This window comes from Salmo salar, chromosome ssa09 (genome assembly GCF_905237065.1).
Source record: "Salmo salar chromosome ssa09, Ssal_v3.1, whole genome shotgun sequence".
In the NCBI taxonomy this organism is placed as follows: Eukaryota; Metazoa; Chordata; class Actinopteri; order Salmoniformes; family Salmonidae; genus Salmo; species Salmo salar.
Window position 1 is genome coordinate 93,645,105 of NC_059450.1, and position 22,568 is coordinate 93,667,672.

Below are 22,568 nucleotides of genomic sequence, written 5' to 3' on the forward strand. Positions count from 1 at the left end.
GACAGGAAGTGGCCTTGGGGAAACAGGAAGTGCCTGAGACAATACAGATTCTGAGGATTGGCCCCCAGCTGAATTTTTAAGTCTGAAAAAGGATACAGTCACACATAAACGTTCCTTATCGATGGAGAAAAACAAACAGTGCAGTTAAAATGGGAACTTGTACTTGGAAATGAAGATTAGGAATCAAGAGCATCAGCCGCGAAGGTCTTAAAATCAGGAGACAGCTTCTCTTTATTTAACGTGTGTGTTGCTATGAACATGATGTCTCTCCATTTTGGAAACATGTCTGAAAATCCTACCAAAAGACAGTTAGAATTCAATTAAACCACATGCCTAATAATAACTATGTATAAAGACAAAAGCTTTGATATTCAGTCAGGACAGGCAAGACCAAAGTATAACTGAGGTAATGACCTTTTAACAGCTAAACACGTTTCATGACCCCTACGGTTATAACAAGCTATAACAGATTATAACTGATTATAATGATTCTTTTTAAGGGTCAGACAGGAGCTTTTATTCCCTCAGGCGTTGTTATGCTGCCATCTCTCCTCCCCTGTGACTGTCATTAGGAGCCTCAGTGGGTCATTCACTGTACAAAAGCACACTTGTCTTGGTGCATTATGCTAATTCACTTCCTAACAAACTGACAACATTCCATTGTTCTAACCCAGCGTTTTCCCGAAACTTGGTGCACGTTTTTTTTTTTGCCCTACACAGGTGATTCAAATGATCAAAGCTTGATGATTAGTTGATTATTTGAATCAGCTGTGTAGTGCTAAGGGTAAAAACCAAAACGTGCACCGAGTTCGGGAAACAGTGTTCTAAACGCTCACGGCTTCCAAACACTGGGCGATGAGGAAATGTTATGACGTATTACTGCCACTGGGAGGCACTAGATACCAGGAAATATACTGTAGTAAGTAGGCTGCATGATCTTCTCTATTGGCAATGGCTATTGTATAACACTTCAAATGAAAGCGTAAGTCAAATCAAACATGAATATGAAAAAAAAAGAAAAAAAAACATGTTAGGGTCTTGCAATATTTAAATATTGTCTTGAAATTTGTTTTGAAATAGACACATGTTTACACTATTATTATCATAAATTCGATATTATACCATTTAATTGAAGGATAGCACCGTACATACGTTGTCCATTTTATTTCTATATGAAAATACCCTGTCAAACCCCTCTGATTCAATAAGTTATAGATCAATTACCAACTAAATGCAACAAGACAAAAGTCGCAGATCCAAATTATAGTACATCATACATGTACACACACACACACACACACACACACACACACACACACACACACACACACACACACACACACACACACACACACACACACACACACACACACACACACACGGAAACACACACACCAAACCCAACACAGAGGGTGTGTCCCAAATTGCACCCTATTTCTTATATAGTTCACTACTTTTGACCAGAGCCTTATGGGCCCCTGCACAAATGTAATACACTTATATAGGGAATAGGGTGCCATTTTTAACACAGCCACACAATTATATACAAACAGTGTCTTCACTCAGAGTTAGCCTAGGTCTCTTCGTCATCGCTGTGATGTTGTGCTTGTTTCTCCTCGGTCAGGCGGCTCTCATCAATGTTCTCCAGTGAGTCGGCTCTCTGTAGTACAAGGTCAGCCACGTTAATACACGGTAAGGTGTTCTGCTCGGGATAAATCCAGGGCTTCAGGTTAGGGTTGTGCTTCCTCTTCCACTCTGGATACTTCTGACAGGCCTTGTAGATCTTCTTCATGGCCTAGGGGGAAGGAGCACAAATATTCAGATTTTAAATGAATGTGTTAGTTAAGAGCCTCTCAGATAAGGCTTTTTTTAAAAACCTTAACTGACTTGCATAGTTAAATAAATAACAAATTCTTATTTACAATGACAGCCTAGCGGGGAACAGTGGGTTAACTGCCTTGTTCAGGGGCAGAAGGGCAGATGTTTACCTTGTCAGCTCAGGGATTTGATCTAGAAACCTTTCGCTTACTGGCCAAACGCTCTAACCTCCAGGCTACCTGCCGTCTTGCAACCAGGTTCTGAAGGGTTTTATAATTAGGCAATCAACTGTAAATGATTAGTTTAGAAATAGTTTATAAATGTGTAATAAACACATATAACACCATGGTATTACCATTCATGGTATTCTTGATAGTGATTTTGGAATCAAAACAAGTCAAAACATCTTTGGGAAGTGCATGAACTTCCTGAAACCACTACATGGAGACAGAGGTATCAAATAATATAGGCCACCCTTGTGCTTTGTTAGGCACACTCTCTATTTCTCGGGTTTCAAGATAGCACATTACCAAGACAGATTGATAATAATAATAATATACTATTACCTTTGGTGCTACGAACTGAGAAGCTCTATTCACCACCCACTTGGGAAGGGAACCTGTAGTCCAAACCAAAAACATGACACAGGCTTCTGTACAGACAGTGGCAAGTCAAATTCAAGGACTTTCAAGTACTTTTCCAAGCACTAATACTTATATTCAAGGACTATCAATTTGTAAATAGTTCTTATAATGACATTGTTTCTAGTTGCCACCCGATGGCAGTATATCGCAATAACCTAATGAAAAATAAAACATTAAAAAAAACTAAAAAACACCTAGTATTCATCACTACCTTACAAGTTCTACTCAGTAATACGTTGTTTTACTACTTATTTACTACATAAGTGGTAAGTCAGTACTGATGATGTTGTAATTTGAGTTGTGATGAGCAGAGTTTTGGGACATGCCTACTGGTGAACCAACATTCCCTATTCACATTACTACACAATTCCAGCTGAATGACTGTGTTTTTATTGGCCAATGGGAAATCTACTAATTAATAGCTATGAAAAAAGCTTCCTGCTTCCGACTGGCAACTGTGAGTGTTGCCGGCGGGAGAAGGGTAGGTGGGCTGTGTGGGGAAAACAGCACATGAACGGCCACCAGAACGGCAGGAGCACAGCTGCCGCTTGATAAAGCGGAATATCGCGGGCGACCTGTCAACGAGGCGATTGGCAAAACAGCTCTGGAGGTTGTTGCAGATAACAAGTAATATGATGTAGAACTGGCGCCAGCAGGATGGAGCGTTGTGTGGGTCTGACGCATTTTTTGCAACATACACGGTGTGGGTTGGTTGGGTCCAGTGATGTAGTGGTAAAAAATGGTGGGTAAACTATACTGAACAAAAATATAAAACACAACATGTAAAGTGTTGGTCCCAAGTTTTCAAAAACATGAGCTGGCGCACACCCAGAAAAAATAGTTTGTGTGGAGGTGCTGACTAATGGCGAATAAACTATCAAAATAAAGAAAGTCGCACACCATGTATAAACTCCCAGCAATGTAATGGGTATTTACCAACATTTCGGCATCACTGTGCCTTCCTCAGGGTCATGTTTTCACGAATTGAAATAAAAAAATCACTGAAATGTTCCATAAACACAAAAGGCAGGCTTGAATCTACATTTTCCCTGGATTTTAGCTATCAATGTGACGTTTGACGTCCCCTAATCAGCCAGTTCTGTACCTGAGTGGCAGTGTGTGTGGAATGAACAAGCTCGCCTGGCAACCACAGCACGAAACGTGAGGAAATAAAACTCGGTAGTTACCTGGAAATTAATTCGCAAGACCAATATATTTTTATAATATTTTTCATAAACATATTTGATCATTATCTGTTCTCCTCTCATTTTAATTCAAATACTTTTAAAGTACCAACTTGAGAAAATGTCTTATTCCAGTACTTGATTCCAGTACTTGAATTTCAGAGTGCCAAGCACCTTGTGAGAACCCTGATGAAAGTTTAACACCAATACAATAGCGCAAAAGTATTTCTATTAGGCAGGCCTATTAGGCAGGCCTATGAAAAAGGTGTTTTGCTCTCTTTAATAAAACACACTGCTTGCTTCCTGTTGATATAGTTCCTGCAGGACCCCTGGTTTACAGTATACAGAACAGAAGTGTTGCTATACAGTAGTTCCTGTGCGACCCCTGGTTTACAATATACAGTACATAAGTCTTGATATAGTTCCTGCATGACACCTGGTTTACAGTAAGGACAGTATACAGTAGATATAGTTCATGCAGGACCCCTGGTTTACAGTAAGGACAGTATACAGTAGATATAGTTCATGCAGGACCTATGGTTTACAATAAGGACATTATACAGTAGATATAGTTCATGCAGGACCCCTGGTTTACAGTAAGGACAGTATACAGTAGATATAGTTCATGCAGGACCTATGGTTTACAGTAAGGACAGTATACAGTAGATATAGTTCATGCAGGACCCCTGGTTTACAGTAAGGACAGTATACAGTAGATATAGTTCATGCAGGACCTATGGTTTACAGTAAGGACAGTATACAGTAGATATAGTTCATGCAGGACCTATGGTTTACAGTAAGGACAGTATACAGTAGATATAGTTCATGCAGGACCTATGGTTTACAGTAAGGACAGTATACAGTAGATATAGTTCATGCAGGATTACAGTAAGGACAGTATACAGTAGATATAGTTCATGCAGGACCTATGGTTTACAGTAAGGACAGTATACAGTAGATATAGTTCATGCAGGACCTATGGTTTACAGTAAGGACAGTATACATAACAGAAGTGTGACAATAGTGCGCCAGCTGTTTTCCATGTCATGAATTTGAGGTTTGCAACACGCGCACGCACGCACACACACACACACACACACAGAGTCTCTTCACACTCAAGGACAGAAATTAGGCTAGACTGTTGTTAAATTACAATGGAGCACACAGAGTAGTTGCAGACAATGTGGTGATCTGCTGCACCCTGACATTGGGTTTACAAAAGGTGCAAGAGAAGATATACTGTATACTATAGTGAAACGGTCTCTCCACACTTTAATCAGATGCAATGTCAGCATTTAATGGTTAAGTGTAACGCTTGTCCAAAGGAGTAGACCAAGGTGCCGCGTGGTAAGTGTTCATCTTGATATTTATTTTTACTCAGAACACTAAAACAAAATAATAAACAAAGGTAAACGACCGTCACTTCTTGCAGGCTTACCGAGCAGTACAAAAATAAGATCCCACAACTCAAGGAGGGAAAAAGGGCTGCCTAAGTATGGTTCCCAATCAGAAACAACCATAGGCAGCTGCCTCTGACTGGAAACCATACCTGACCAAAACATAGAAATATAAAACATAGAATGCCCACCCAACACCCTGACCTAACAAAATAGAGAAATAAACTGTCTCTCTCAGGTCAGGGCTTGACATTAAGCTTTCTTCAATAATGCCCTTCTTTAAAGTACAGTTGTTAAAAGCACCTTAAATATCTTGGATAGGAAGGATATGCCACAGGTCATATCATCGGCCTAATAGGTTTCAAAAAGTTACTTATGAAACGTAATCTTGTTGCGTTTGATCTTTGCCTGATTCCTCCTTAAGACCTATGTCTGTGTACATAGAGGTATTTCAACAGGACTCTCTCAGTGTGGAGTGAAGTTAGGGGAGTTTCAGCTAACAGGAATGGTGTTACGTACACAAACAGACAGAGCAGTCTTCTCATAGCACCCTATGACAGCGATGCACTGTATCCAGATCTGGTGTTGACCAGCATAGAGCTGTACTGTAAACACCAAAACATGATGTTATGTAAATCATTTAAAATGTACAGTACTGTATATAACCAGTTAAAAAGGTTTACCTTTGGGATCGACCTGCGTTAGGTAATAGAGAGTGGAGGACTTTGCTCCGTTGGACTGAATCAGGTAGCCTGTCAGCAGAGACACCGCTCTCACATAGTCCTTTTTGGGCGGATATTGCTGAAATAAGACCAATCAAATCAAAGTATTATTCATTAATGAATTACCGTTAAAAAAAATTAACCAGTCAGCTGTTCATATTATGTTTATAGTTTTTTTGTTTATTAAACAACCCAAACTTCAACCCAAAGTTCACAACAGCAGCATGAAGAGATGTTGACCCCACTTCAACAGTAGACAGGGCCTCTGGCAGGGCTTTCTTACTGAGTCTGTCAAACAGCACTAATACCATCTGTCTATTGTACAACATTCACTAGAAGACATGCTCAACTTTAGATAAGTAAATGCATCTTTGGGTGCTGTAGCACAAAAGTAATCCTACTTGTATGAAAACGACGACCGGCCACTCGTCTATTGTGACAGCTGATAAAAAAAATACTGTATTTTGTGAGTGCTGGTTGTCTTTTTCATTGTGCAGTATTCCGAGCCAACTGACATCGTGTGTAGATAAAGGTTCATACCGGGTGTTTGACAGAGTAGTTGATGATCAGGTAGTCGTTTCCCAGAGGAAGCCATGATCTCATTGTAACAAAGTCCCTGTTCTTCAGGGGACTCGGGCACTTCCCTACAAACACAATGACAACATGACTTCAGTGGAAGATGTTTCAATGAGTCCAAATGTCCACATGCTGTAGCATTCTATTGTCTAGTTCTCAATGATTCTCAGTGATGAACTGCCTCACAACCCAGTCTATTCAGTCTATTTCTATAACTGATTAGATTGCGTGTTTGCTGTACCTTTCATCTGCAACATGTGGTTACAGTAGGCCTAGTCATAGAAACACCTTTTACTTTGAGAAATATTCTTTAGTCTACTACATCTGTTGAATCATACCGGCACATTGACTCACACTGACTGGCACATTGACTCACACTGACCGGCACATTGACTCACACTGACCGGCACATTGACTCACACTGACTGGCACATTGACTCACACTGACCGGCACATTGACTCACATTGACTGGCACATTGACTCACACTGACCGGCACATTGACTCACACTGACTGGCACATTGACTCACACTGACCGGCACATTGACTCAATAAATTGACTCGCACTGACTGGCACTGACCGGCACATTGACTCACACTGACTGGCACATTGACTCACACTGACCGGCACATTGACTCACACTGACTGGCACATTGACTCACACTGACTGGCACATGGACTCACATTGACTGGCACATTGACTCAGACTGACTGGCAAATTGACTCACACTGACTGGCACAGACTGGCATATTGACACACACTGACTGGCATATTGACTCACACTGACCGGCACATTGACTCACACTGACCGGCACATTGACTCACACTGACTGGCACATTGACTCACACTGACTGGCACATTCTATTGTCTAGTTCTCAATGATTCTCAGTGATGAACTGCCTCACAACCCAGTCTATTCAGTCTATTTCTATAACTGATTAGATTGCGTGTTTGCTGTACCTTTCATCTGCAACATGTGGTTACAGTAGGCCTAGTCATAGAAACACCTTTTACTTTGAGAAATATTCTTTAGTCTACTACATCTGTTGAATCATACCGGCACATTGACTCACACTGACTGGCACATTGACTCACACTGACCGACACATTGACTCACACTGACCGGCACATTGACTCACATTGACTGGCACATTGACTCACACTGACCGGCACATTGACTCACACTGACTGGCACATTGACTCACACTGACCGGCACATTGACCCACACTGACCGGCACATTGACTCAGACTGACTGGCAAATTGACTCGCACTGACCGGCACTGACCGGCACATTGACTCACACTGACTGGCATATTGACTCACACTGATTGGCATATTGACTCACATTGACTCACACTGACCGGCACATTGACTCACACTGACCGGTACATTGACTCACACTGACTGGCACATTGACTCACACTGACTGGCACATTGACTCACACAGACTAGCATATTGACTCACATTGACTCAGACTGGCTGGCACATTGCCTCACACTGACTGGCACATTGACTCACAATGACTGGCACTGACCGGCACATTGACTCACACTGACCGGTACATTGACTCACACTGACCGGCACATTGACTCATATTGCCTCACACTGACTGGCACATTGACTCACACATTGACTCACACTGACTGGCACATTGACTCACACTGACTAGAACATTGACACACACTGACTGGCACATTGCCTCACACTGACTGGCACATTGACTCACACTGACTGGCACATTGACTCACACTGACTGGCGTATTGGCTCACACTGACTGGCATTTTGACTCACATTGACTCACATTGACTGGCATATTGACTCACACTGACTGGCACATTGACTCACACTGACCGGCACATTGACTCACACTGACCGGCACACTGGTCCGGCACATTGACTCACACTGACCGGCACATTGACTGGCAAATTGACTCACATTGCCTCACACTGACCGGCACATTGACTCACATTGCTTCACACTGACTGGCACATTGACTCACACTGACTGGCACATTGACTCACATTGACTCACACTGACTAGCATATTGACTCACACTGACTGGCACATTGACTCACACTGACTGGCACATTGACTCACACTAACTGGCATATTGACTCACACTGACTGGCACATTGACTCACACTGACTGGCACATTGACTCACACTGACTGGCATATTGACTCACACTGACTGGCCTTTTGACTCACACTGACTGGCACATTGACTCACACTGACTGGCATATTGACTCACACTGACTGGCATAAGACTCACACTGACCGGCACACTGACTGGCATATTGACTCACACTGACTCACACTGCCTCATGAATACTGATTCAATACGAGGAGGCTTATCATCCGTAAACAATGTGACACTAACTCACAGGAGTAATATCCTACATCTGAGACTAACTCACAGGAGTAATGTCCTACATCTGAGACTAACTCACAGGAGTAATATCCTACATCTGAGACTAAGTCACAGGAGTAATGTCCTACATCTGAGACTAACTCACAGGAGTAATATCCTACATCTGAGACTAACTCACAGGAGTAATATCCTACATCTGAGACTAACTCACAGGAGTAATATCCTACATCTGAGACTAACTCACAGGAGTAATGTCCTACATCTGAGACTAACTCACAGGAGTAATATCCTACATCTGAGACTAACTCACAGGAGTAATATCCTACATCTGAGACTAACTCACAGGAGTAATGTCCTACATCTGAGACTAACTCACAGGAGTAATGTCCTACATCTGAGACTAACTCACAGGAGTAATATCCTACATCTGAGACTAACTCACAGGAGTAATATCCTACATCTGAGACTAACTCACAGGAGTAATATCCTACATCTGAGACTAACTCACAGGAGTAATGTCCTACATCTGAGACTAACTCACAGGAGTAATGTCCTACATCTGAGACTAACTCACAGGAGTAATATCCTACATCTGAGACTAACTCACAGGAGTAATATCCTACATCTGAGACTAACTCACAGGAGTAATATCCTACATCTGAGACTAACTCACAGGAGTAATATCCTACATCTGAGACTAACTCACAGGAGTAATATCCTACATCTGAGACTAACTCACAGGAGTAATATCCTACATCTGAGACTAACTCACAGGAGTAATATCCTACATCTGCGTTGACAGTGAGCCTGCCGATATCGTGGGTGTCGATCATGTTGCTGTCCCATTTCTTCCGGTAGCTGGTGTCATGAAGGACGTCGTAAAGGGTCTCAGCAGTCACGTCCTTGCACACTATCCTCATCTGAAACAATAAGTAAGACACAAAAATGTATTGAGAAATACAATTACGTAATAGCCTATGCCGATAAACCCTGTTACCACGTTAACTACATAGAATTGACTACGTAACAACTTTGTTGCTACTACAGTTATTACTGTGTAGTTACATAGGACTGGGTTAGCTATGAATAACATTGGTAGAACAGTGACTGATTCCACTTCCCTGAACTGCGTTCTCTGAAGCTGTCTTTAGTATCAATTAAGTTTAGAATGATGCATTTTATAATGAGAAACAAGAGATCTGACACAAAAGCTGTTACAGTCTCTCTTCCAGAAGGATTGATGTTGACACGTTGTTATTTGGAATGTTGCCCATAGATCAGTCCCAAGTTTTATAGAAAACATTTCACTGTTTAGAAAACCAGGTGAGAATACAGTACAGTACACCACCATAACAACAACAACATTTGAAGTTGAGGAAGCTGAATATATTATATTGCTGTAATATCTGTGTGACCACATGGAACCAACGGAATATACCAGAACCTACCTAAATTAATTAATTTACAATATGAGATATATTAGTTGAATTAATAATAAACTATATGAAGTGTTTCCTTGGAGATATTACGTAAGATTACAACTATCTTAATGCGCTCTGTTATTAAACTCCATCCAGTGTAGTGTACATCATATTAAACTCTATCCAGTGTAGTGTACATCATATTAAACTCTATCCAGTGTAGTGTACATCATATTCAACTCCATCCAGTGTAGTGTACATCATATTAAACTCTATCCAGTGTAGTGTACATCATATTCAACTCCATCCAGTGTAGTGTACATCATATTCAACTCCATCCAGTGTAGTATACATCATGTTAAACTGTTTACAGTAGACCTAGCTACAAGCCAAGCATAGTGTATTATATTACAATGTAAACAAGCAAATAAATGGATTTCCCCCATATCTCTGATGCATCAGTGGCTGATGAATATACCATTCTGCCTGCATCACAGCAGCAGAGTGGAATAGGATCATGGGATAGCTGGGGGCCACTGTAGCAGAGTGGGATAGGATCATGGGATAACTGGGGGCCACAGCAGCAGAGTGGGATAGGATCATGGGATAGCTGTGGGCCACAGCAGCAGAGTGGGATAGGATCATGGGATAGCTGGGGGCCACTGTAGCAGAGTGGGATAGGATCATGGGATAGCTGGGGGCCACAGCAGCAGAGTGGGATAGGATCATGGGATAGCTGGGGGCCACAGCAGCAGAGTGGGATGGCAACGTGGGATAGCTGGGGTCACTGCAGCAGAGTGGGATAGGATCATGGGATAGCTGGGGACCTTAATGCCTTTCCTTCTGTTTGGGTTTGAGTGTTTTTATGTCCAAGACAAATGTACATTATCTTATTTGATCAGATCTCTTCAAATGTTGGCGGCCCCAAGCCTTTCCTTGTGTTTGGGTTTGGGAGAGGAAGGAAGGACTAGGAGAGAAGTTTAGTGTTTGTATTCAACCATGAGGCTGCAACAGGACTTTCCCTTAACACTTCCAATGGATACCCTCTTCATCAAGCATTATAAGCACATGTATAACACCTTATTAGCTGTGTATAATGCATTATAATGCACAACTTAGTTTACTTTCCTGGTGCTCTCCATAGCTGTAGTAAATGTGTTTATTTTGACTCTTCTGTGATCAATGAGCTTTATTCTAATTAGTTATCTTCAGTGGGGGAACATTGGTCATTTGGCTTCTGTAACAACAATGGCAGATCAAATATTGAAAGGATTCAAGATGAATGTGGAAACTACAGGACAAAGAGATGAAGCATTCAATTCAATTTGACCCATTGTCATAGGGGTGTAAAGTACAGGATAGGAATAATGTAAAGAAGGGTTAGTCCTAGCCCAGAATAAGCATTCCACTTCCTTCCATTCTAAATATTACAGGATAACTTTAGTTGACCAGTGTGCAGGGACTACAGTGCTGTATATAGCATGCCAGGTGCAACACGATCAGATATTGTGCGTCGGGTCAACGTACCAAACGGCTCCATGTAACTCAATCAGTAGATAGCTGACGTTGAGTTAATAATTCACCATCACATCCCCCCTGTCCAACCCCCGTCCAGGCCTGGCTTCAACAGAAGGCTTAGTCACTCCTCATTTCCACTACCTGGGTTGGCTCCTTAGGTTAGGTTATGTCCCTCTGAATGGAATGTCGTCAATACCTCGACGCGTATGTTCTATTATTCAGGAGCCAAGAAGTTCATCACTGCCCCGGAAAGATTCATGCATTATAAAGAGAGGTCTATCTAGCCATCATCTCCTGTTATGTTGACATTTGTGCTGGGTGTCAAAAATGATTTTCTCATTTATCCTTCTAAACAATCCATCATTCCTAACGTTTCTTAATTTCCCCTCTTTATTTACCCCATCTGGGTTCCCAACGGGGTCAGCTGGAGTTCCTTCAGTAAGGGCTGTTACCCTCTTGGCCTGGCAGCAGGGGGGAATCAGGTTTCCTCATTACTAGCTGCTAGCCATTACCACAGTTTTCCACTGTTAATTTTTCAGGATGTCTCCTGGGTGGACGTCACCTCAGAGACCCAGACTGCCTTTCCTTTCTGACAGAGAGAAACCAGAGGTCTACAGAGGCATGGTCAGACCATCTACTATCTTGACTAGAACCCAAACATTTGATCATATTACTCCAGTGCTACCCTCTCTACACTGGCTTCCTGTTAAGGCAAGGGCTGATTTCAAGGTTTCACTGCTAACCTACAACACATTAAAATTGACTTGCTCCTACTTATCTCTCCAATTTGGTCCTGCCGTACATACCTACACATACGCTACAATCACAAGACGCAGGACACCTTATTGTCCCTAGAATTTCTAAGTAAACAGTAGGAGGCAGGGATTTCTGCTACAGAACAAAATTTTTATGGAATGGTCTTTACTGAAGACTCATCTCTTCAGTAGGTCCTATGATTGAGTGTAGTCTGGCACAGGGGTGCGAAGGTGAACGGCAAGGCGCTGTCTCTGCCTGGCCGGTTCCCCTCACTCCACTGGGATTTTCTGCCTCTGACCCTATTACAGGGGCTGAGTCACTGGCTTACTGGTGCTCTTCCATGCCGTCCCTAGGAGGGGTGCGTCACTTGAGTGGGTTGAGTCACTGACGTGATCTTCCTGTCCGGTTTTGTGCTCCCTCGGACTTGTGCGGTGGAGGAGATCTAAATGGGCTATACTCAGCCTTGTCTCAGGGTAGTAAGTCGGTGGTCTGTTGATATCCCTCTAGTTTTGTGGGGGCTGTGCTTTGGCAAAGTGGGTGAGGTTATATCCTGCCTGGTTAGCCCTATCCGGGGTATCGTCGGACGGGGCCACAGTGTCCCCCGACCCCCCGTCTCAGCCTCCAGTATCTATGCTGCAATAGTCTATGTGCCGGGGGGCTAGGGTCAGTCTGTTATATCTGGTGTAATTCTCCTGTCTTATCTGGTGTCCTGTGTGAATTGAACTATGCTCTCTCTAATTCTCTCTCTCCCTCCACTCCTGGAGGACCTGAGCCCAGGAGAATGCCGCAGGACTACCTGGCCTGATGACTCCTGGCTGTCCCCAGTCCACCTGGTCTGGGTGGAACCCTGACCTGTTCACCGGATATGCGACCTTGTCCCGAACCTTCTCTCTCTCTCACACACACACACACACACACACACACACACACACACACACACACACACACACACACACACACACACACACACACACACACACACACACACACACACACACACACACACCTGCTGTCTTGACCTCTGAGTCCTCGACTATGAAAAGCCAACTGACATTTACTTCTGACATACTGACCTGTTGTACCCTCAACAATCTGGCCTTAATGGCCAGGTCCCTTATAATCTCCACCCGGCACAGCCAGAAGAGGACTGGCCACCCCTCAGTGCCTGGTTCCTCTCTAGGTTTCGTCCTAGGTTCCTGCCTTTCTAAGGAGTTTTTCCTAGCCACCGTGCTTCTACATCTGCATTGCTTGCTGTTTGGGGTTTTAGGCTGTGTTTCTGTACAGCACTTTGTGACATCTGCTGATGTAAAAAGGGCTTTATAAATACATTTAGTCTTACCTAGGACTACAGCATAGCTGGCTTCTACAGAGGCATGGTCAGATCACCAAGTCTTCACAGACAAGTGGGCCGTAATGTCGTCTAGTGTGTTGAGGGTTCTGTTTCTGAATGACTTGTTTGGACCCTACTTTATTACAGTATGCATCTACATAGGCTATACTGCTATACTACTATACTGCTATACTACTATACTTCTACCCTGCTATACTACTACCCTGCTATACTACTACCCTGCTATACTGCTATACTACTACCCTGCTACACTACTATACTTCTACCCTGCTATACTTCTACCCTGCTATACTACTACCCTGCTGTACTACTATACTGCTACCCTGCTGTACTACTATACCGCTATACTACTAAACTACTACCCTGCTATACTACTATACTGCTACCCTGCTATACTACTATACATCTACCCTGTTATACTACTATACTGCTATACTGCATTGACCCTGGCCGCCGGAGCGGGATGAAACAACAGGGCCCTGACCGACCACTATTGCTGCAGTTTGCGCGAGGATGTCCGTCGGGAGTTGGCCTGCAAGGACACCACCCTCACATTTGACCAGCTGGTGGACCTGTCCATCCGGCTGGATAACCTGCTGGCCACCCGCGGACGTCCAGATCGGGCTCTGTTGGTTCCATCCTCCAGCACCACTGCTCTGATACCTATGGAGCTGGGAGGTGCTGCGCTTAGGGAGGCCGGAGGAGGGGCCTTCGCGTGCACCATCTGTGGCCACAGAGGTCACACTGCCGGTCGGTGTCGAGTTGGTTCCTCTGGGGGTCGAGGCAGCAGGCAGGGCACTCTAGCGTCACCCCAGGTGAGTCGGCACCATTCTCACCCACACCTGTTTTTGCATGTTTTCCCCGCATTCCCAGCATAAGGCGCTCATCGATTCAGGCGCGGCTGGGAATTTTATAGACAGAGCATTCGCTCATAATTTAGGGATCCCCATTGTTCCAGTGGCTGTGCTCTTCCCAGTTCACGCCTTAGACAGTCGACCATTAGGGTCAGGGTTGATTAGGGAGGCCACCGCTCCCCTGGGCATGGTGACGCAGGGGGGTCACAAGGAGAGAATCAGTCTCTTTCTCATTGACACTCCTGCGTTTCCCGTGGTGCTAGGCCTACCCTGGTTAGCCTGTCATGACCCCACTGTTTCATGGCAACGGAGGGCTCTCACGGGGTGGTCGCGAGAATGCTCGGGGAGATGTTTAGGGGTTTCCGTTGGTGCTACTACGGTGGAAAGTCCAGACCAGGTCTCCACCGTGCGCGTTCCCCCCGAATATGCCGATTTGGCTCTCGCCTTCTCCAAAAAGAAGGCGACTCAATTACCACCTCATCGACTGGGGTTTTGTGCAATAAATCTCCTGGTAGACGCCTCACTTCCCAGGAGTCACGTGTATCCCCTGACACAGGCGGAGACGGCGGCTATGGAAACATATGTTTCCGAATCCCTGCGTCAGGGGTACATTCGGTCCTCTACTTCACCCGCCTCGAGTTTATTTTTTGTGAAGAAGGAGGGAGGACTGCGCCCGTGTATTGACTATCGATCCCTAAACCAGATCACTGTGAAGTACAGTTACCCGCTACCTCTCACAGCCACAGCGATTGAGTCAATGCACGGGGCGCGCTTCTTCACCAAACTAGATCTCAGGAGTGCTTACAACCTGGTGCATATCCAGGAGGAAAACGAGTGGAAGACGGCGTTCAGTATTACTTCAGGGCATTATGAGTACCTCGTCATGCGGTACGGGTTGATGAATGCTCTATCAGTCTTCCAAGCCTTTGTAGACGAGATTTTCAGGGACCTGCACGGGCAGGGTGTAGTGGTGTATATTGATAACATTCTGATATACTCCGCTGCACGCGCCGAGCATGTGTCCCTGGTGCGCAGGGTGCTTGGTCGACTGTTGGAGCGTGACCTATACATCAAGGCTGAGAAATGTCTGTTCTTCCAGCAGGCCGTCTCCTTCCTAGGGTATCGCATTTCCACCTCGGGTGGAGATGGAGAGTGACCGCATTTCAGCCGTGCGTAATTGGCCGACTCCCACCACGGTAAAGTCGGTGCAGCGGTTTCTAGGGTTTGCCAACTACTACCAGAGGTTTATCTGAGGTTTTGGTCAGGTAGCGGCTCCCATTACCTCACTGCTGAAGGGGGGCCCGGTACGTTTGCAGTGGTCAGCTGAGGTGGACAGGGCTTTTGGTCACCTGAAGGCTCTGTTTACCTCGGCTCCCGTGCTGGCCCATCCGGATCCCTCTTTGGCATTCACAGTGGAGGTGGACGCGTCCGAGGCTGGGATAGGCGCCGTGCTCTCTCACCGCTCGGGAACGCCACCGAAGCTCCGCCCCGTGCCTTCTTCTCGAGGAAGCTCAGCCCGGCGGAGCGGAACTATGACGTGGGGGACCGGGAGCTGTTGGCTGTCGTCAAGGCTTTGAAGGTGTGGAGACATTGGCTTGAGGGGGCTAAACACCCTTTTCTCATCTGGACTGGCCACCGCAATCTGGAGTACATTCGGGCAGCGAGGAGACTGAATCCTCGCCAGGCAAGGTGGGCCATGTTTTTCATCCGTTTTGTTTTCACCCTTTCTTACAGACCAGGCTCCCTGAATGTGAAGGGAGACGCACTGTCCCAGCTGTATGACACAGAGGAGCGGTCCATGAATCCCATCCCGGCCTCTTGCCTGGTGGTGGCGGTAGTGTGGGAGCTGGACGCAGACATTGAGCAGGCGTTACGTGCAGAGCCCGCTCCCCTCCAGTGTCCCGCTGGGTGTCTCTATGTTCCGTCTGCTGTCCGTGACCGGCTGATCTATTGGGCCCACACGTCACCCTCCTCTGGCCATCCAGGCATCGGTCGGACGTTGTGCTGTCTGAGTGGAAAGTACTGGTGGCCCACTTTGGCTAAGGACGTGAGGGTTTATGTTTCCTCCTACTCGGTGTGCGCCCAGTGTAAGGCTCCTAGGCACCAGCCCAGAGTTAAGCTACACCCCTTACCCATTCCACAACGGCCATGGTCGCACCTGTCGATCGATTTCCTTACCGATCTCCCCCCATCACAGGGAAACACCACGATCCTGGTTGTTGTGGATCGTTTCTCTAAATCCTGCCATCTCCTTCCTCTGCCCGGTCTCCCTACGGCCCTACAGACTGCGGAGGCCTTGTTTACGCACGTCTTCCGGCACTACGGGGTGCCTGAGGATATAGTGTCTGATCGGGGTTCCCAGTTCACTTTGAGGTTCTGGAGGGCGTTCATGGAACGTCTGGGGGTCTCGATCAGCCTTACTTCAGGGTTTCACCCCGAGAGTAATGGGCAGGTGGAGAGAGTGAACCAGGATGTGGGTAGGTTTCTGCGGTCTTATTGCCAGGACCGGCCGGGGGAGTGGGCGGCGTTCGTGCCCTGGGCCTGAGATGGCTCAGAACTCGCTTCGCCACTCCTCCACTAACCTCTCCCCCTTCCAGTGCATACTGGGGTATCAGCTGGTTCTGGCTCCTTGGCATCAGAGTCAGACCTTAGGCTCCTGCGGTGGACGACTTGTTCAGGCGCGCGGAGGAGACATTGGATGCCGCCCATATTCACCTCCAGCGGGCCGTGCTGTGCTAGAAAGCCAGCACAGACCGTCACCGCAGTGAGGCACCGGTGTTCACACCGGGGGACCGGGTCTGGCTCTCGACCCGAAACCTGCCCCTCCGCCTGCCCTGCCGGAAGCTGGGACCGCGGTTTGTGGGGCCAATTAAAGTCCTGAGGAGACTGAACGAGGTGAGTTACAGGTTACAGCTTCCCCCCGATTATCGTATTAACCCCTCATTCCATGTGTCTCTCCTCAGGCCGGTGGTGGCTGGCCCGCTCCAGGAGTCTGAGGTGCGGGAGGTTCCTCCGCACCCTCTGGACATCGAGGGGGTCCCGGCATACTCTGTTCGCTCCATACTGGATTCGAGGCGTCGGGCGAGGGGCCTTCAGTACCTCGTGGACTGGGAGGGGTACGGTCCGGAGGAGAGATGCTGGGTCCCGGTGGAGGACGTATTGGACCCTTCAATGCTGCGGGAGTTCCACCGTCTCCATCCAGATTTCCCTACACCTCGTCCTCAATGCCGGTGTCGGCGCGCTGCTGGAGCCGCGCATCAAGGGGGGGTACTGTCACGACTTCCGCCGAAGTCGGTCCCTCTCCTTGTTCGGGCGGCGTTCGGCGGTCAACGTCACCGGTCTTCTAGCCATCGCCGCTCCACCTTTCATTTTCCATTTGTTTTGTCTTGTTTTCCTGCACACCTGGTTTACATCTCCTCATAATTACTATGTGTATTTAGCCCTCTGTTCCCTCCATGTCTGTGTGGAGTATTGTTTATTGTCACGGTTGGCACGCTTCCGGCTGGTTTGCGCCGGGTTTTGTTTTGTACCTGTGCTTTGTGGCAGCCGGTACTTTGTACTTGCTTGTTGTACTTTGTGCTGCCTCACTTGTTCGTAGGGCATTTGTTTTTGTGACGCGGTTGCGTTCTGTTCTAATAATTGCCTCAGTAAGGTGCTTGGTCCACTCATCTCTGCTCTCCGGCACCTGACTTCTATGCACCAGCTATACTCATCTTTGACACACAAGCCTTTTGCTACACTCGCATTAACATCTGCTAACCATGTGTATGTGAAAAATCTAATTTGATTTGATACTACACTGCTATACTACTATACTGTGCCACTATACTGCTATACTACAATACCGCTTTAATATACTGCTATACTATACTACTATACTGCTATACTATACTGTAATACTACAATACTACTATACGGCTACCCTGCTATACTACTATACTGCTATACTACTGTACTGCTATACTACTATACTATTACCCTGCTATACTACTATACGCTATACTACTACTCTTCTATACTATTATAATGCTATACTACTGTACAATATTACACTACTATACTACTACCCTACTATACTGCTATACTATGCTACTATACTACTACCCCGCTATACTATACCACCGCCCTGCTATAATACTATACTGCTATACAACTACACAACTATCCTACTATACAACTATCCTGCTATACTACTATACTGCTATACTACTATACTGCTATCCTACTATCCTGCTATACAACTATCCTGCTATACAACTATCCTGCTATACTACTATCCTACTATACAACTATCCTGCTATACAACTATCCTGCTATACTACTATACCATACTGCTATAATACTATACTACTACCATGCTCTGCTACTATACCGCTATACTACTACCATGCTCTGCTACTATACCGCTATACTGCTATACTGCTACCCTGCTATACTGCTACGCTGCTATACTCTAGTGCAGAATTAGGAGCCACCTGAATTCCTATCCAATGATGCAATCACAAACCTTCCATGAAATATGAATTCATCCTCTGGAACTGATGAGGATTTTAGGACATGAGTAGGCTATGTTTTGGGAAACCTCTGAATTCTTGGTTAAGGAGAGCAACATTTCACTGCATAATGTTGCTGTCCTAAACGATCATAAATGAGAGGAAGCTCTCCTGCTAATAACTTAGGATTCTCTCTCTCTCTCTCTCTCTCTCATCATTATATCATCATAACCCTATTCACTAAACACCCAATGAGACATGAAACTCAGAGTGAATAAACTGCTCTCGTATCAACAAGCATTTGCTGCAAGATGAGAAACCACTGCAGTTATTTATCTAGTGAGTGTTACAGTATAGGAGAGGAGAGAGAGTATGAGAGCAGACACTGCAGTATGGGTAATGGAATGCTCCAGGGGTCTCTGAGGGGGAGGACAGAAGAGAACCACAGCAGTATGGGTAATGGAATGCTCCAGGGGTCTCTGAGGGGGAGGACAGAAGAGAACCACAGCAGTATGGGTAATGGAATGCTACAGGGGTCTCCAAGGGGGAGGACAGAAGAGAACCACAGCAGTATGGGTAATGGAATGCTCCAGGGGTCTCTGAGGGGGAGGACAGAAGAGAACCACAGCAGTATGGGTAATGGAATGCTCCAGGGGTCTCTGAGGGGGAGGACAGAAGAGAACCACAGCAGTATGGGTAATGGAATGCTACAGGGGTCTCCAAGGGGGAGGACAGAAGAGAACCACAGCAGTATGGGTAATGGAATGCTACAGGGGTCTCCAAGGGGGAGGACAGAAGAGAACCACAGCAGTATGGGTAATGGAATGCTCCAGGGGTCTCTGAGGGGGAGGACAGAAGAGAACCACAGCAGTATGGGTAATGGAATGCTACAGGGGTCTCCAAGGGGGAGGACAGAAGAGAACCACAGCAGTATGGGTAATGGAATGCTCCAGGGGTCTCTGAGGGGGAGGACAGAAGAGAAGCACAGCAGTATGAGTAATGGAATGCTCCAGGGGTGTCTAAGGGGGGAGGACAGAAGAGAACCACAGCAGTATGGGTAATGGAATGCTCCAGGGGTGTCTAAGTCTACTGTAGACTATTATGTGCCACTAATATGGTTAAGAGACCAGCACATATTCTAATAACTCATGGTTGACTATGTTATTAACAGTCACCAGTGCATTACAAAGCCTAAACCCTGGTTTACTTAATGACCTACCTAATCATTACTGAATGCCATGGTATTCACAAAGGTAAACCTACATCTCAAGTCTAGCTACTCTAGTCTACTCTGGACACAATATCATGAATAAGGCTGTATACAGTATTAATGAATGGTTATATTGATTTAAACATTAGGAAAAGTATCATTATGATCCACACAGATTGGAACCTGTTCTGTTATTATCATATTTTTGTATCTTATTAAGAGGCGCTACAGTAGTCGGGTTTCTCTTGGAAATCCCAAGTCCCACACTTCCAGTCTTCTCTCCTCTCAGCAGTGCAGTGCATTCACTTTAAGCACAGCATCAGACCTATCAGAAGGATGCTGTAGTAGCGATATACTTGCCTTTAGTTTCTGGATAGTTTTACACTCTTCATCCCTGCACCACACCGTCACGCTTCCCTTGTTGTAGCGCGCTGTCCATCCTTCGTGGTTTTCACATTGTTCCTTGAAAGAGCTAAAGTCTGTATCGTCTGGAATCTGAACGGGCATCTTCCTGTACCCTACTTGTGATGTGGTTCAAATATATCAGTAGGAGACTGACGACAGACAGAGAGTGGTAAATCCCCTTCTTCCTTTATCTCTGTTAGCTCCCACTGCAATGCCGAGTTTGATGGTGATGGTAGATGTCAGCACAAAGTGCATTCCAGGGGAAATTCAGTTGAAGTCCCAATAACAAGTAGAAGCGAATTTGATGGTGGAGCTATGACTAATTGACGAGGACTTTTGTCCGGAGTCCTGTTGATACTGGCACTTACTTTCAGCAGGTGCACCTACGTCGTACTAATGTCCCCTGGCGCTCTCACCCCCTATCATCGTCACAGTGGTGGAGCACGGTAAATAGATAGAGGCGTCATGTTACCGATATCCCGATTTCAGGTGCGGTAGTCCTAGACAACATGGCGCGTATTCAGTCAGACTGACAGATGAACAACAAGATCAGGTGTCATGATTTATGATGTAGACTAGAGGAGATTTCTTTCCGTTCCATCTGTGTTTATTTGGTCTAATTGTCTGCTGGTGAGGGTAGCTGAAAAAGCGCTGCAATTTATCCAACAACCTGTAATCAAGTTGTAATAACCCTAGAAAAGCATCTGTAATCACTTTATAATCGCATTTTATTCATTTTGCATATCTAAACGCATCACTCTGCCCACTAATGAGTTACTGTATATAAGGACAATGATTTAGGCTACAACAGATTAGGCATATTATATATTTTGTAAAATAGCCTAAATTGTTGTACTATGATTTTAGATGTGTTTTAAGGTTTTATTTCAGCTTTGCATTGCCACAACCACTGGTGGCCACCTGAAATGTTACAGAAAGTATGAACAATAGTTTTCAGGAGACATCCTACCATGAGAGGGCACTCATCCACCTGAAGAGCAATCATGATGATGATGATAATGATGCTAATGATGATGGTGATAATGATAATAGTGGTAATAATGATGATAATAGTGATGTGATAATGATAATAGTGGTAATAATGATGGTGATGATGACGATTATAATGATAATAATGATAATCATAATGATGATAATGATGGCGATAATGATAATAGTGGTAATAATGATGGTGACAATGATGATTATAATGATAATGATTATAATATTGATAATAATGATGATGATAATGATGACGATAATGATAATAGTGGTAATAATGATGGTGATAATGACGATTATAATGATAATAATGATAATCATAATGATGAGAATGATGGCGATAATGATAATAGTGGTAATAATGATGGTGACAATGATAATTATAATGATAATGATGATAATATTGATAATAATGATGATATAATGATGACGATAATGATAATAGTGGTAATAATGATGGTGATAATGACGATTATAAAAATCATAATCATAATGATGATAATAATGATGGTGATAATAATGCTGGGTTGACTGGGGTGCTGGGGTTGGAAATCAGCGACGAGACCTGAGTCCAAGATGTCCACAGCAGTGACCTTGCACCTCTCCTCTGGGCCATAACCCTCCCAGTCAACCAGGTACTGGAATCCCCTGCCCCGAGGTCGAACCTTCAGGAGACGTCTCACCGTGTACACCGGTTGGCCGTCAATGAGATGGGGAAGAGGGGTGGGCCTGGAAACAGGCGACAAATGGCTGTGAGACATGGGTTTGATCCTAGACACATGAAAAGTGGGATGTATATGGAGGGCACGGGGTAACAGAAGACGAACAGCAGAGGGGC

The 22,568-nt window shown here is 45.1% G+C and overlaps 1 protein-coding gene across 1 annotated transcript; it reads right to left on the minus strand.

Annotated features, from left to right (window-relative positions):
- Positions 1-201: 201 nt before the first annotated feature.
- Positions 202-21,252, minus strand: LOC106612291 (START domain-containing protein 10). Its single transcript, XM_014213321.2, has 6 exons — positions 20,684-21,252; positions 9,493-9,640; positions 6,306-6,409; positions 5,727-5,844; positions 2,385-2,437; positions 202-1,795 (listed from the first exon to the last, which is right to left on the minus strand). Exons 1-6 carry the CDS (start codon positions 20,828-20,830, stop codon positions 1,574-1,576), a joined length of 792 nt encoding a protein of 263 aa, XP_014068796.2. The 5' UTR covers positions 20,831-21,252; the 3' UTR covers positions 202-1,573.
- Between the last annotated feature and the right edge of the window lie 1,316 nt (positions 21,253-22,568).